At 38.0% G+C, this 16,676-nt stretch overlaps 2 protein-coding genes across 2 annotated transcripts; both read right to left on the reverse strand.

Annotated features, from left to right (window-relative positions):
- Positions 1-134: 134 nt before the first annotated feature.
- LOC117219754 (beta-galactosidase) lies at positions 135-9,318 on the reverse strand. The gene is made up of 10 exons (XM_076522538.1): positions 8,747-9,318; positions 6,267-6,439; positions 5,517-5,667; positions 4,695-4,758; positions 4,479-4,573; positions 3,871-4,098; positions 3,017-3,188; positions 2,713-2,834; positions 1,544-1,951; positions 135-709 (listed from the first exon to the last, which is right to left on the reverse strand). The coding sequence occupies exons 1-10, from the start codon at positions 8,816-8,818 to the stop codon at positions 308-310; spliced, it is 1,887 nt and encodes a 628-aa protein (XP_076378653.1). The 5' UTR covers positions 8,819-9,318; the 3' UTR covers positions 135-307.
- A 2,584-nt stretch (positions 9,319-11,902) lies between these two features.
- On the reverse strand, positions 11,903-15,815 carry LOC117219755 (uncharacterized). The gene is made up of 3 exons (XM_033469148.2): positions 15,728-15,815; positions 13,633-15,129; positions 11,903-12,899 (listed from the first exon to the last, which is right to left on the reverse strand). The coding sequence occupies exons 1-3, from the start codon at positions 15,732-15,734 to the stop codon at positions 12,094-12,096; spliced, it is 2,310 nt and encodes a 769-aa protein (XP_033325039.2). The 5' UTR covers positions 15,735-15,815; the 3' UTR covers positions 11,903-12,093.
- Positions 15,816-16,676: the final 861 nt, after the last annotated feature.

Here is a 16,676-nt window from a genome sequence, read left to right on the forward strand (position 1 = left end):
TATTATATTATTATATTATATTATATATAACAATATAAACTGTCACAACTGTTCACAATGAACTATTTTAAATAATTCTCGCAGTGTGTGTCGATTAAACGAAATACATAAGGAAAATACAAATCTGACATGAATTCGATTTGTTTAAAAATTATATTTCACGTGGTATCAAGTCACAGATATAAATTAAGTCGTGCGTGTTAAAAATAAGTAAGAAAAATAAGTGTAAACAATTGTTGCGAAGATCATTCTATAGATTAAAAAAAAAAGAAAAGAACGGCTGTCTTTATTCTTCCACAGAATTCGACTACAAATGGTGATTGAGAAGCGGCGTGGGTTGGAATTTCATCGTTCTGCTGTTCGGCACGTATTCCAATTCCACTAACATTAACTCGTTCTCTCCGGTCCTCAGGAAAGGCGCCGGAACGTACAGCGTTGCTTGGGGACCAACAATGGGCCAGTATCGGCCAAGATTGCGTCCATTTACGAACGCCACACCTTTGCCCCAGTCGTCGGTGTTCAGATACGTGTCCAGAGGTTTCCCGGTGATCGTGAACCTGCCACGAAGGATCACCGGACCTCTACGAAGCTCTCCGGTCTCTAGAGCGATCGTCGGTCTCGACCTGATAACGCTGAGGTCGTCCAGACGGTAGCCTGTCATCTTCCAATGACTGAGACGGACGTTGTTCAGCGTCACGTTCCAAACTCCCTGTTGAATCGAACAAAAATAGAACTTGTTAAAAGGAATTAGAGAGGTACATACGGTTTTTCAGAACGTTACGTCCGCGTGTAAAACCGCGTTTCGCCGAGTTTCATTGCCGCCGTTTGGAACAACTGTTGCGGGCACTTAAGAAATTTGATCTATCATGATCTTTGTATGATTCACGTTTGGTCGGACCATAAATAACTTCCGATGCGGCTAGGTGGAATCTGTTGTTCGTAACTGCTCATTTTGAGTCACTGGGACAAACGAGCTTTCGCTAATATAGTGTCTTCATAGCAAAACATATATATTGTATTCTATACAATAATAATATATTATATATTATATTATATATATTCATAGTATAAGAAATATATATATTATACTATAAGACAATATAATATTATAATTCGTATATATAAATAATATATAATAATATAGCAATATAGTAATATATATATATATATATATATATTTTACTATATTATAATTATACATTATAAATAATATATAATGATATAATAATATAGTAATATATATATATATATATAATATTATAATATTTTGTCATAAAAGTAGCGTAAAAAGTAGTAATTTCTTCCATTTCGCTTCTTCATTTTAGTCGGCATTAATTAAAGTACACGCAACAGCTTATTAATTGAAAAAGCTTAAATCGTAGAAACATCGAAGTCCTCAAATTATTTCAGCAATTTATTGAAACAATGATGATGTTAAGCACTGCTGGAGCAGCGCCGCATCGTCGCAGCCTTATCATCCCTATTAATCGCTCTTAACCAATACCTCTGCACAAAACGACTCCGTCGTCGATGCTTAACAAACCTTGAAGTCGCGAAGTCCGCTTCCGTAGTTCAGTCGTCCTTGGTTCTCAATCAGCAGCTTCAATTTCCGCGCATAAGGATTCGCTATAGCTATGTTGTAGAAGCTGTCCGTGCGGGACAACGTTCCGATCAAGTTGTCGTCCACGTAGACCGATCCCCTGTCACGGACATCGGCGTGCAAAATCGCTGGATCGGACGTGCTGTTTATCAAGTCGGTCTCGTACAGCGTCAACCAATGAGACAGTCCCAGGGCCTCGAATGTCAGAGGTTCCGAACTCTCGAGAACCACCGTCGCGAACAACTCTCTGCCGAGGGGTTCGAACAGGTTCACGACTGGCGACAGACGGACCGGTCCGTAATCAGCTTTGACCGATGCGTTTGGAAGAGACATGTTCGGCAGTGGCAGATACTGGGAAAATGAAGCAACGTGACACTTTCGATGATACTTCTTGCGAAAATTGAGATCGGGGGTGCGACACGATTTATTGCAAACGCTTGTATTTTACTGTGACACGAAGATAATTGTAACCTCAGAGTAATCGTGTAATTTGAATGTTGCTGTTATATATTATTATAGACTATTGTTATATACTATTATTAAACTATAATAATATATAATATAATAATATGTAATATAATATAATATATAATAATATATGTGACAATAATTATTATTACATATCATTGCTATTGTCATGTAATAATAATATATAATAATAATCATAATATGTAATAATAGTATATAATAATAATATATATTATATATATATAATATAATAATATGTAATATAATATAATATATAATAATATATATGATAATAATTATTATTACATATCATTGCTATTATCATGTAATAATAATATATAATAATAACCATAATATGCAATAATAGTATATAATAATAATATATAATAATAATAGCAACATTAATATATAATAACATATACATATGCTTCACTAATAATATAATAATAATAATAATAATATAATATATTATATAATAATAATAATAATATGTAATAATAAATATTTTTATTATTATATATGTTATCATATTTCGTATAAGCTACTGGCGCATAAAAGCACAATAACGGAGCACATTATGGTTGTTTGATGGCACCGTGGCAGTTTTAAGTTTCGCGAGGGATTCATAATGGAATATTTCATACCTTGGAGATAACATTCCTGATTTTGAAATACTTCGGCGTCGGGTCTCCTGCTTCCGTTAACGGCGCGTCGTAATCGTAGGAGGTTATTTGCGGCATATACGAGTTTTTGCCACCATTGGCACCTGTGTAATTGTTACAAGATGTTATAAAACCGTTGAAAAATCTAAGTTTCTACCGCTTATCGTTTCGTTAACAATCGCGAATCAGAAATTGTATCATTCGAGTTTTGCGTTAATTCGCAGTTCGCCGACTGCTGCTCCGTTTCTTGTTAATGAAAATTGCATGGACAATATTTTTCACTTACCGGCGGTGTAACCGAAATTTGTACCGCCGTAAAACATGTACATGTTCACGGACGCGCCCATGGACAACATCTCGTCCAAGGTTTTCACGACCGCGTTGCTGTCCACCCTTCTGAAATTTTCACCCCAGTGCGTCAGCCATCCGGGATAGAATTCGGAATTCACGAGCGGGCCCTGCGCGAATGATAAATAGACGAATTAGAGAGGAGAGATCGATCGTTTCTTCTTAATACAGTAAATTCTCCTTAATTGACGCTTAGATTCTGTCCACAAAAGTGGACAATTTGATAAGAGAAGATACGATCGTTCGAGCCTTGCGGCTCGGTTTTTGTTGACAATCGCTATAAAATACTATGACAAATGCTACGGCAAATGCTATGGCAATGCTATGACAATAACTATAAAAAAAAGAGAACCATAAGAAAGAATAATCGTATCTCTTCCTCCAAAATTGTCCATTTTTGTGTACAATCTGAGCGTTAATTAGAGATAATTTACTGTCTCAGTCGACGCGTTAATACAGAATAAAGAATAATTAAAAAAGGATAATTAAAAAAAGAAAAGACAGTCATGTAACATTTTGAACCTCGGTTAATATTCAAGGGAACATTGTTGTCAGGTATCGCGATCTATGCGATACAACGATCGAACGTCGAGTGCTCCGATAACTAATTAATCGAGGTGCAGATCGTTTCGATGTGAAAAGCACAGATTACTGCACGAAATTCACAATATTTCGAATTTCTCAGCCGCCTGTTCCGATATATCGGTGTTATCTTCATCTAATTTTGGACGGCCGGCTGATAAATCCGTTAAAAAGATATCGTTTAATCTATATTTAGTAATCGGTATTTACCCGTGGTTGGTACTTGCGCATGATTTCGAAGCTCCTCGTCACATCCACGGTCGTTCCAAAATCGACGGTGGTGTAAACACCGTCTATGTGCCCGCAACGAAGCATATTGTCGTTGTTTCCGTCGGTCGAGTACAGGAGCGCCTTCGAGCCAATTTTCTCGCGCATGATATCCCGGAGTCGGTTCAAGTAATCATGGTCGCAGGCGTAGCTTCCATACTCGTTCTCTACCTGAGACAATAATGAGCACGTTGTGCTAAATCGCGATAAAAAAGTCTTCCAAGTATGCCTCGGAGAAAATTTCTATGAAGGAAAAAGTTGCTTCGAATGACCTCACGAATAATAATAATAATAATAATAATAATAATAATCACCTTTTTCCGAGCGTTAACATAATTATGGGACAGTCTGTATATTATTTAAAATACATATACAAATATACTTACATCACTTAAAAAAAGGCATTTCAAGACGTCTAACACATTATTAACGCATTATTTATTATCCCGCGGATGAATCGAATAATTTTGCTCGGTTTAAAAATTCGCTCAACAGTAATATACTGAAAAAGAAAATATGAATTTATAGTAGAGTTACCATGATAGAATTACCTGAACCATGATTATAGGACCTCCGTTTCCTCTCAGCAAAGGTTCAACTCGGTTGAAAACCTCGTTCAAGTAGATTTCGACGTATCTCATGTAGCCTGCGAAACAAAAACAAAACAGAAACCTCTCGATAAACCCTGGTTCAATTTGCCACGAGATTATGCAATAGACGACGCGAGGAAGAACGCGGAAAGACACAAGATGCATTGAGAATCTTACGTGGATCGTTCGTTCGCAATCTGATGTCCGGTACACGTGTCAGCAACCAATATGGCAGACCACCCTGTGCGAAGTAGGACAATTACAGTAAATTCTCCCCAATTTTCTTTGAGCTTGCAAACAAAAATGGACAATTTGGGAAGAGGAGACACGATTATTCGAGTCTCGCGGCTCATTCTTATAATTGTTGACAATCGCGTAATAATAATAATAATAGTAATAATAATAATAATAATAATAATAGTAATAGTAATAGTAATAGTAATAGTAATAGTAATAGTAATAGTAATAGTAATAGTAATAGTAATAGTAATAGTAATAGTAATAGTAATAGTAATAGTAATAGTAATAGTAATAGTAATATTAATAGTAATAGTAATAGTAATAGTAATAATAATAATAATAATAATAATAATAATAATAATAATAATAATAATAATAATAATAATAATAATAATAATAATAATAATAATAATAATAATAATAATAATAATAATAATAATAATAATAATAATAATAATAATAATAATTTTTGGGGGGGAGGGAAGTGGAAAAATCTTCAACAAGATACTCGGGGCAGGTCACATTCCCCGGGTTATGTGGGATCACATAATCACAATAGTAATAATAATAATAATAATAATAATAATAGTAACTCGAATAATCGTCTCTCTTCTTCCCAAATTGTCCACTTTCGTTTGCAAACTGAAGGAAAATTGGGGAGAATTTTTGGTTGATACGAGGAGCGCAATAATTTTTGTTTAATTACAATCTTATCGCGTCGTGTTTAGAACGATTGGACATTTTCCACTGGACACTTACGAAGTCTCTTTCCGCGCAAATGTAAGGGCCAGGCCTTAGGAGAACGAGCAAGCCCTCTTCTTCGGCGATATTCAAGAATTCCACCAAATCCGCGTCACCTGACCATTCCCACTGGTTTTCCTCGGGTTCGTGAAGACTCCATTCTACGTAACTGTTGAACAGAAATTTCTGTATAAACAAATTATTTTCCAGCGACAAGTCGTTAGAAAACTGAGCTACGTGGACATCTATTTCGTTTCGTAAAAATTTCAAAATTATCGTATTTCCAGGAAGAAGGGTTCCTGAGGTCATTCGAAGTAACTTTTTCCTTAGCGAAAATGTAGTCCGTGGCTTCGTTTACGAGTTATCAACGAAAAACAGTGACCAATGAGAGGCGAGATCAGTCAGCACGAGGCGGGACCGAGCCAATGAGCGGAACTGGGCTTCGTGCGCTCGTTGGCTCGTCCGCCTCGCGCCGGTCGAGCTCGCCTCTCATTGGTCAGTGTTTTTCGTTAATTACTCGTGAACGATATCTCGGAGAAAATTTTTGTAAAGGAGAAAGATACTTCTAACGACTTCAGGAACCCCTCACTTCCCGGAAGAACCATAATTTTAGGATACTGTGTTCCGACAGAAACGAATATGCTTGGGAAATTAATGTATTGGTTGATGCGAACGATGAAGCATCGTGAATTCACGAAGGCTGACCAAATGAATGGCAGAAAGGGATGAATACGAGCGACTTTTTCCGATTCGAAATTTTTCACTTACGTGGAGACAGCGTTTAATCCGGCGGCCCTCATTTTTCTTAAATTACTCCGCCAGTATTGCTTCGGCGCACGGAAGTAATGGAAACTGCCGGACACATATCGGAACGGCTTTCCGTCAAGTAAAAATTGATTGTTCCCGTAATCGACTTCGAAGCCGAGTTTCTGTGTCGGGTGCTGCAATCACAAATTTAAACAAATTCTCTAACACAACTGCGACACTAAATATTTAAACATTGACACACGTAAGAAGGAGTAAAACGTATTTCAATTGGTATTTTACAAATAATAAATGTTACTAAAAATATCAATATTAAAATTTACCTATTACTTATTATGTAAATATATATATATATATATATATATATATATATATCATTTTATTATATTAAATTATTAACACTAGATTTACGGAGCACAAAAAACAGCTGTTTCATATTAGTTCGTAAAATTAACAATGAGACATTTATTCTGATTTTTAACAAGTGTTATCGTAACATTTGCCGTAGCTAACGTATAAATTGAATAAATAACTCGTAAATGTATCTTTACGATATGAATAATCGTAAATCAAGAAATTAGTGATCCGTCATTTTGACGAGTTCCATAAATCTAGCGTTAAATATTAAAAATATAAATTTAACTTTTACGAAGAAACACTTTGAAAAACGCTTCAGCAGATCTACGAAACAATCATTTCATTGTGCTGTAACGAGATTGTGACGAGTAAATTATCTTCCACGAATCCACTTGCTTGTGTTAAAAATAAGGACGTCAGGTGTTCGACGATTTCGCAAGGATTCGTGGATTTTCGGATTCGTCATACGCCCGCATACCGATGCTATTATTATTGCTTCATTGTGTCCGGGCCATTGCCCGTCAAAAACCATAACATCGAACATCGGACAGCGCATGATTGAACATTACGTTCACAAGTACGCAAATAATAATAAATTATCACGCACGCATATGGTATTTCGTCAATTTTTACGCGATTAGTTATCGTATGTTTACGGATGCGTGCAGAATTCAGTAATGAAAAAACCTCGGATATTTTCAGAAATGAATGATAAATACACCGGAACTCCGTTACGTTCGGTATAAGGCAGAATTTCTTAACCAGTTGATAAAATGTGGTAGCAAAATTAACGGTACAAGTGCACTGATAACGGTATCCATGGTTAAACTTATCCTTTTTGCAAAATCGATGTCGCGAAATGTATTAGCAAGTGCAGCATGCAAGTATGCAGTAATGCAAGCGCTTTATCTATTATACATTGATAAACTTTATTAAGCTACGCGTATCCTTCGAACTTTAATTATTGCATTAACGGTTAAAATACTGTCACCACGGAATAGCGTTGCTTTTTAGCGTGACAATTTATGCAACGGATGTTCAACCGTTAATTCACTGTCTTTTAATTAGCTACGTCTTTTACAGAAAGCAGAATATTTCTTAATTTAGCGATTTATTAATCAAGCCATTGAGAAATGTGCGTTTGCCCATTAGCAATACCGCAGATACCGCGTTTCCTTCCTACCGGTTTCTCCGGTCTTTCCTTAACAATTTAGCAACATTTACAGATACATACTGCGAGATTGAAAGAACGTTTTCCAAATTATTGCAAGAAAATGTTGTTTCACGAGGAGCGTCAACTGATAGCGGAAAACGAATGAACAACCGGATTCGCACATAGCGCAAATTGCGATGAAATCAATAAAAATTGAAACATTGCATATAAATTCAACAGCAATCATTCATTTTATTACACGCTCGATCGTGACCGTCTATGTCTCTTCGATTAAAAATCATATTCGGACAATGTCACGTCACATTGCAACGCATATCGCGGCTGAAAAATTCGCAACGTTGCACGCTACCTTCGATATCTTGTACAATATCTTGTGATATCGTGTTACATTACAGTGCTAATAAATTTTACGTTAACTGTACATGTGTTTCGCACACGTTGACACAGAGAATTTGCACCGAAACGTGAATCCTGGGTCGCCGGGCAAAGTGCATCGACATTTCGTAAAACAGAATAACGGTCTCAAAAGTGCCACGAGCGACCTAGATCTTTTTCAAGATGTTAAACAACGTGTAAACAAAATGTTGCAAAAATCGCGATCGATTGGAACGGTGAACAAAATTGAAGGCAAATATCGCAGCCTCTGGATTCCTTGATCGAACTTCGCGAAACACCGCGATTTTCGCTATCTTCAATCGATCCTCCTATCAACGCTAATCAATTTCAACCAATTCATCAATGTTTACAGAATTTGCTGCATCCATTATCTGGCAAATTAGTTGGCCTAACATCTCAAAACAAAAAAGAAGAACAGTTCCAAGTCAAACAGACCAACGATCGAAAAGTTACAGCGTCTTTTCCACGAAATTTTCAACGAAATCGAAAGAACGGAGCCGTTTTCGAAATCGCAGCCAGGAGCCACTTAGGTTGTTGCAAAAAGCGGTCTACTCACATCGTTCACAGGAACATTGATTACTTCTCCAAGCGCGGCTGTCAGCGTCAGAGCCAGCAGAAAGGACAGCATTTTTCAGCGGCTGGTGTCGGGAACCGGAGTGCTCGATCGCCGAGGAGTGATTACGCTCGTCGAGCTCGGGTCGAAAACGTCAGAATGCCGGTGCGACGATCGACGATCTACTTCGGTGACGATCTGCCCGAGTTCGCCATTTCTCTGGCCGAGCAGCCGGTTATCAGGGTCAGTTATCGCTCGGTTAAGATCGAGCGCTACGCGCGCATCTCCGGGGCCCCCGTTTCTCGCCTCGCGTCGGACACTCGTCGACAGGATTCCGGCGACGAATCCGCAACGATGTTGCTTCCTCGACGGTGGACCGCGGACGACGAACGGCCGAGGGCTCGCCCCGGCCTGGTATCAGTTTTACCGATGCAATTGGATGCCACCGCGCCGTGGGAGTCGTAACGCGCGCTCTGTGACCCGATCGGGAACGGGTCAAGGTGTCACTGGCCGATATAGGACGTGTCACGGGCACTGTACCGAGCGGCGCCGGGGCCCGGATGATGACCGTCGAGTGTGCAGAAAACACTGGTGGCCAGCCGAGTGTTATGCGAGTTGTCCGTTACGTGGGCAGTGATAGGAACGGAAACACGCGAATCGCGCCGAGCTGCCAGCTGATTGGGATCCTTGGGAACGAAAATCTTTGGGACGCGGCGGGAGGTCATTAACGCGCCCCGTCACGTGGAATTACGTGGTTCTTGCTTGTTATGCGACGCCGACCGGCATACTGATTCTTTCGACTTCTTATTACGGACGAACGGACGGACGAACTTTTGACGCTAGACTTACGGGGCACGAAAAACAGCTGTTTTTATATTAGTTTGTAAGAGCAACGATAAGACATTTATGCGAATTTCGTGACATGTAACAGTTTTGAAATGTAACATTTGCCGCAAGTAACGTATAAGTTGAGTAAATAACTCGTAAATGTATCTTTACGGTATGAATAATCGCGAATTGAAGAATTGGTGACCCGCCATTTTGTCGGGTGAATCTAGTGTTAATATAGTTTTAATCTGGATACAGAAAATTCTTCACAATTGACGCTCAGTTTGGAAACAGAAACGGAGAATTTGAGGAGAGGAGATACGATTTGATACTATTTTTATAGATATCGATAGTCAACAATTATAAAAATGAGGTGCAAGGCTTGAGTAATCATTTCTCTTCTTCCTAAGTTCGTCCATTTTCGTTTATAAGTTGAGCATCAATTAGGGGAATTTACTGTAATCTGTAAATATAGTCTCGATAATTCGAGTTTTGCGGCTCGTTTTTATAGTTATCAATAGTCAATAATTATAAAAATGAGGTGCAAGGCTTGAGCAATCATTTCTCTTCATCCTAAGTTCGTCCATTTTCGTTTATAAGTTGAGCATTAATTAGGGGAATTTACTGTAATCTATAAATATAGTCTCGATAATTCGAGTCTTGCGGCTCGTTTTTATAGTTATCAACAATTATACGAATATTATAAAAATGAGGTGCAAGGCTTGAATAATCGTTTCTCCTGTTCCCAAATTGTCCATTTTTGTGCACAAAAATTCTGTATATTCTGGAAAATATTATTGTCCCTAAAACTGATTTATTTATTTCGAATCCAGAAAATGTTATCCTAACTTATAAAAGTAAAAATATTTGTTTTTGCGACTCCATCTAGCAACGAAACAATGCTGTGGCGTTTCCAAAAGGCGTACGTTTTCCAAAAGCCAGATCGTACGAATTTTATGGGGTTGGCGTAGTTTTTAGTGGTTTGTGGTCTCTATTTGTGAAACGATCCGATACATTTTCGCAGACAAAATCCAATCGTCTTGGCATCGTTCTGTTTACACATCAGCGCTGATAACTTTGGCAGAACGTGTCTTCATCTTCGACGTTAGCGTCTGCGAACTAATGTATCTCAATTAGGTTATCAACGATGTACTTAATAAGTCAATAGCGATTGCGACGTCTGGTTAAGTAACGAAGGATTAAATGTATATATTTTGCCTAGATGCAAATACAGATTGAAGTGTTTTTACCCTGTAGCACAGATCAGAAAATCGTGTAATTTAATTATTTAATCCGAATCTTGGCATCTTTAATTTCGCGGAGCAGAGACGACGCGCGCGGCGACAAAAATATTTGGCATCATTTTATAGACGATAACAGACGCGTTTATCTCTACATACGCGTACATCGATGTCATTCCGATAATAATTCGAACGGAACGGCAAATTAAATGAACAACTCTATTCGCGTCATTTGTTCGAATGCCTGACAATGAAACGCCGAAAACAAGCGCGCACGTTCAAGAATAGAAAGTAAGAAGATTTCTTCGTTATAAAAATGTGGCGCTACGGAAAGCGCTATAAATTACGCGCGTATGCTTCGCGTGACACCGTTGGTTACGAAATTTGCACAGCTGCCTAAGGAATTTATGAATTGAAACGTTTCCTGCTTCATCCATTGACACCATCCTTGACACTCGCTGCGACGATACTAGTCTTAATGTACACATTTTCTTTACAGCGGTGCGCTGTATATGTATAACTATGTACATACATAGAACGAACGTATTGGAGTAATTGGGATTGTGCTGGTTGCTAGTTCCACTAATTAATGCAATAAAGTTTCGCGTTCGCAGAGATAACGTGATCAACGCAAACGAAACCAGAGTTACGTTATTTAATTGCTGGAAAACTATAGTATGCGTTTGTTCTTACAATAAACACACGTGCACGGAGTTTCCTTTACGAACAAATGTGAAGAAGACAATTCGCATGCGACGGTTCAAAACTGAGACTTGGAAACTTATTTATAATTGTGTTGTCATGAATATATGTAATATAATATAATATAATATAATATAATATAATATAATATAATATAATATAATATAATATAATATAATATAATATAATATAATATAATATAATATAATATAATATAATATAATATAATATAATATAATATAATATAATATAATATAATATAATATAATATAATATAATATAATATAATATAATATAATATATAATATAATATAATATATAATATAATAATATAATAATATAATATAATCATATCAGTCTCCACTAAAAATTGAATGTACCAGTTCGATTGTTCTTATGCATATATTAAATAGCGCCAAATTCGCGCATTACAGTATCAATTTTAATTACAATAGATAAACACGATTGCCATAATATTTCTTAAAGATTCTTAAAGATACAGGAAAAATAATAACACGAGATCGAATTTCTACGTTCCTCAAGCTTGAAGAAATAAATCTAACCATTCTTCGTCGATATTTATTCGTCAATTAGCGGAGTGCTTTCCGGGCCAACGGTGTTAAATATCACTTTCGACCCGGAATTGTCGCTCTCTGCATCAGGAACGATTACTTCTTCGATGGCCGAAACAGAAGACGACTCTGGTTCGCCTGTCTCCGCGTCTTCGCCGTCTGACACCGAAGACGATGTCGAAGTAGTCGAAATCGTCTCGATGCTAACATTCGTCTCATTGTTCGCCGAAGATTCGTCCGGTCGACCAGCCACAGCAATCGCTATTTCATCGTTGCCAACGAGCGAACTTTCTCCTGTCTTCGAATAAGAACGAGCTTCGCTTTCGGCGGTGGAATTCTGCGTTCGATTCGCCGATGATTCGACCGTATCGATCGATACTGCGATCTGACCAACATCCGAGGCACCCTGTATCTCGGTATCGCCGGGTGATTCGTTATTTTGATCCACGGACCCGTTATCGCCGGTTTTATCTCCTTGCGATCCGCGATCCGAATTATTCGGCTTGTCGGATTTCGGATCGGAATCCTGCGGTTGGCCTTTTCCGCCGTCGCCGGGTCGATCGTCGTTCGATATCTCGTTTTCATCATTAGGAGGAACTGCATCGCTGCCCGCTGCGTTAATTGTTCCGCTCGAGATCGAGATCGCCGATTGAACGACGTTCGAAACAGAGCTGTTCTTCTCACCGGAAGAACTTTCACCGTTCGATGAAGCCTCTGCTGCTTCGATTTGAACCTCCTTGTTGACCGACGATTCAGCGTTTACGTCGGCTTGCGAGTCCGACGGATGTACGCCTTTCACTTGCTCCTCTTCTCCTGTAACCAATTATTTTATCAACGAGGAATCGCGCAACGTTGCGTCACAATTTGTAGTAATTTGTGGGATAATCTTTGATTGGCGTGTTAATCCTTACACGGAGATGACGGGGATGAATGACGTTTGCTTTTTTTTCTATTAGTTATTTTCTATTTCTGCTTTTCGTTTCGTTCCTTTTTTACTTTTTTACGATTTTTGTAGTAAATTTTTGGAAAACCACGAAATAATTGACTTATTAAAATTATTAAAAGCGAAGGGACAGTTTTATCCGATCTCTGACTCCGATAATTGACACAGAAAATTTTTGTTCTGTATAAAAATTTGCTGTTTAATTATTATTTTACTCTCAATTGTTTAGCTTATAATTTTTGTATCCGTTTAATGTTTGCATTTCTTACAACAAATATAAAACAATGAGTATGTGTAAAATGAAATATTTAATGTTTTGTAATATTTGGTATGTGTAACAGAAAATAATGAATATATATAATATACGTATATTTATATAATTTATATAATATATAATACATTTATATAATATATTTATGTAATATTTATATAATTTATATAATATATAATACATTTATATAATATATTTATGTAATATTTATATAATTTATATAATATATAATAATATTTATACATATAACATATTTATACAATATTTATATAATTTTTGTATGCACATAAGCTATATATTTGTAAATATGTATAATTAAGTAATAACTTTACCTTCTGCAACAGTTTTATCTTGATCTCCCAGCTTGTCAACCACGAGTACTACAACGGGCCCAGCGTCGGTGTCGACAATCGAGTTCGTCTCGCTTACATTTTGGTTCTGCTGTAACTTTTTAGCTTCATAGAACTTGCGACGCGCAGCTAGAAATTCTCGGAGCGCTGTATCATTTCTCGCACCAGGTTTCCCATTTTCAAACGTCGGTTTCCCGTCGTTCAACCATTCGCTCGACAGACGATTATAATTTATCTTGCATCTGTCGATCTGCTCAAATATTCTCTGCAGATCATCGTCGCTCGCGATATTACAAATCCTGCGCACTATATCAAGCTTCTGTTCCAGGAACTGTTTTTTCACAGTCATCACTCTGATCAGTATCGCTATTCTCTCCCTCCGCACTCTGTCATCGTATCCACTGGCACGATTCTCCAGCGACTCGATCACTTTTCTCAGTTCAACAATCTGTCTGAAACGCTTCTTGAATTCTTCTTTCCTCGCCTCCCATCTCGAGGCGAGGTCCGGTCTCCGGTACCAAGGCGCAGGAATTTCGTTGTCCGATCGATCGTCGCCTCCATTCAAGTTCCATCTGTTCCTCTTGTCGTTTCGATCATGCTCTACTCGCCTCCTATTATCCGACCGATCGTTTTCCGCATCTTTGCCGCCTTTCCTGCGATGATCGTGCCAGCGAGGCTTGTTGTCGTCGCTGCTGTCGCTTTCGCTGGATTCGTCGGAACTCTTGTCTTTGGACTTATCTCTTCGAGAATCCTTCGAATCTTTCGTCTCGCCGCTGTCGTCGGATCTGTCGTCAGAGTCGCTCTCGTCGGACCTTCGCTCGGATTTGATCTTTCGAGAGTCTTTCGGCTTTTTCTCGTTGCTGTCGCTGTCGTCCGATTTGTCGTCCGATTTATCGTCGGAAGAGTCGCTCTCGTCGGAGCTCTTTTCTTCGGAGTTGCCTTTTCCGTAGTTAGAACCGTTACTTCCGCGACGTTTACGACGAGATTCCTCCTCGCTGGAATTGTCATCGTTGCCGTCGCTGTCGTTGGAATTCTCGTCGGAGTCGCTCGAATTTTGTTCGATCCGATTTCCCCCCGGGGAACTTCTTCTCCGACGATTCTTCACCGGCGATTCGTCCTTGTTCTGACTCAAGGAACCTGCTCCGCCGACGTCACCCATCCTGGAATCGTCGTTATCATCCGTGTCGTCGTTCTCTAACAACGCCAATAGACTTGGAGGATCTCCAAGCTTCCCATCGTCGACGGTCTCCGAGTTGCTTTCAACGTCGTGATTCAATTGTTTGTACACTAAAAATTTCTCGTAATTACTCCTCGCCGGCGGCTCAAGCTCGATCCTCAATTCATGCAGTAACGCCTGCGCCTTTTCTATTCTCAGCTCGATCTCTTGCCGAAGTTTCTCGAATATGTCCCACTCCAGCTTTTCCAAAGAATCTCCGCGAGCAGAAATTATCAATGTTGCGAGCAGCAAGCTAATTATGCCTGTTAAAGCAGAGATAAAAGTCGTTACAAGCCCGCCGATTTGTCCGCGCGCGTGTAAATAAAATTACGTTCGAATCTCGCGTCGCCGAGGCCTCGGAAATGAAATCTTTCTGCGATTGTTATTCGCCGGAATATAAAACTGTGACGTTCGAACGATTCAGCAAAATCATTGGTGTTGACATTCTTTTTTGAGAACGTCAGTATGTCTTTTTAACTTGGAAATATGCGGTTATTTGTTAAATATGCAAATACGCATTTACTTATTAAATGCATGCAATTATTTGTTAAATATGCAAATATGCAATTCTTCGATTATCTTGTTTACGGAAAAATTCATTTTTGAACAGTATCGTCGTTTATGCGAGCGAAGAGAGACGATATAAATTCGAGCTATGAAAATATATTTGAAAAATAAATTGTGATATTTTACTTTTACTGTAATTGTCCATAATTTTAGGACTCGGATTAGTAATCGTGCTCAAGTAATTTCTAACGACAAATTATTAACGATACCACGGTAACGTTTAATAGCTAAAACGTTTTCACAATAGCGATAACATCTTCGACAATAGCGTAGTATTTAACGTGACAAAATTACCCTTCATTATTGCAACTTCTATCACTTCCAAATTCACAGTGTGCCGTTTATTAGACTACCGTTCGTTGGCGATCTACATGGTTCTTTTATACAGCGGTTCTGTGATAAAGTGCCTGCCCCTTATCGCGGCTTCTCACGAAATTTATAACTATTATTACAATGATTCATCTCATCTCGCGGGCCACAAACATTCGTCATGCTGTCAACTTGGCTACGTAAGTTTCGCACGAATGGAGAGCAAACACGAATTTATTACGGTAGAACGGCGGTATCAAACGTCTATATTGTTAAATTCGTATTTCCGAAGGTACGATATTAAATGTGTTTTATTTTGAAGCGATCATTAACCCTTTGTCGTGCTTTGACGAGCCCGACCCGTCGTGAAGATTTTTAGTAATAACTTAGCGTGTATAAATGTTGTTCTGCCCTTTAAAATTGGTACAAAATTCTAGTTTCTTATCATGAATATTTAAGCATTCGAGTAAACTTAAGCACACGATAAACAGCAATTTTCTTTCCCTTCTAAGAAATTATTGCAATCGAAAAATTTCTAATCGCAGTAACTGCGATTTACTGTACTTAGCTAAAAGTGAATCGGGGAAGAAGTCTTAGAGGATCGTAAGAATTTTAATCATGTTCATGGCTCAATTGTTACGGTGTGCAGCACATTATTCAATACTCGATATCGATATGGGAATGGTAACGAGACTCTAAAGCCTTATGAAACTGGGCCATGGATATCACTTGAATTCTAAGTCTGCATCTGATCTATGCTTGTTGCATACATCTTGTGCGATGATATCGTGAGCTATCTTATTGTTAGTTGGCTTATTTTTAGTGAGTATAATATATTATTAATATATTATTATATATATTATACACATTATAGTATATTATATAATATAAATATATATTTATTAATATAAATTATATATAAATAATATTATTA

This window comes from Megalopta genalis, chromosome 5 (genome assembly GCF_051020955.1).
Source record: "Megalopta genalis isolate 19385.01 chromosome 5, iyMegGena1_principal, whole genome shotgun sequence".
Taxonomy (NCBI): Eukaryota; Metazoa; Arthropoda; class Insecta; order Hymenoptera; family Halictidae; genus Megalopta; species Megalopta genalis.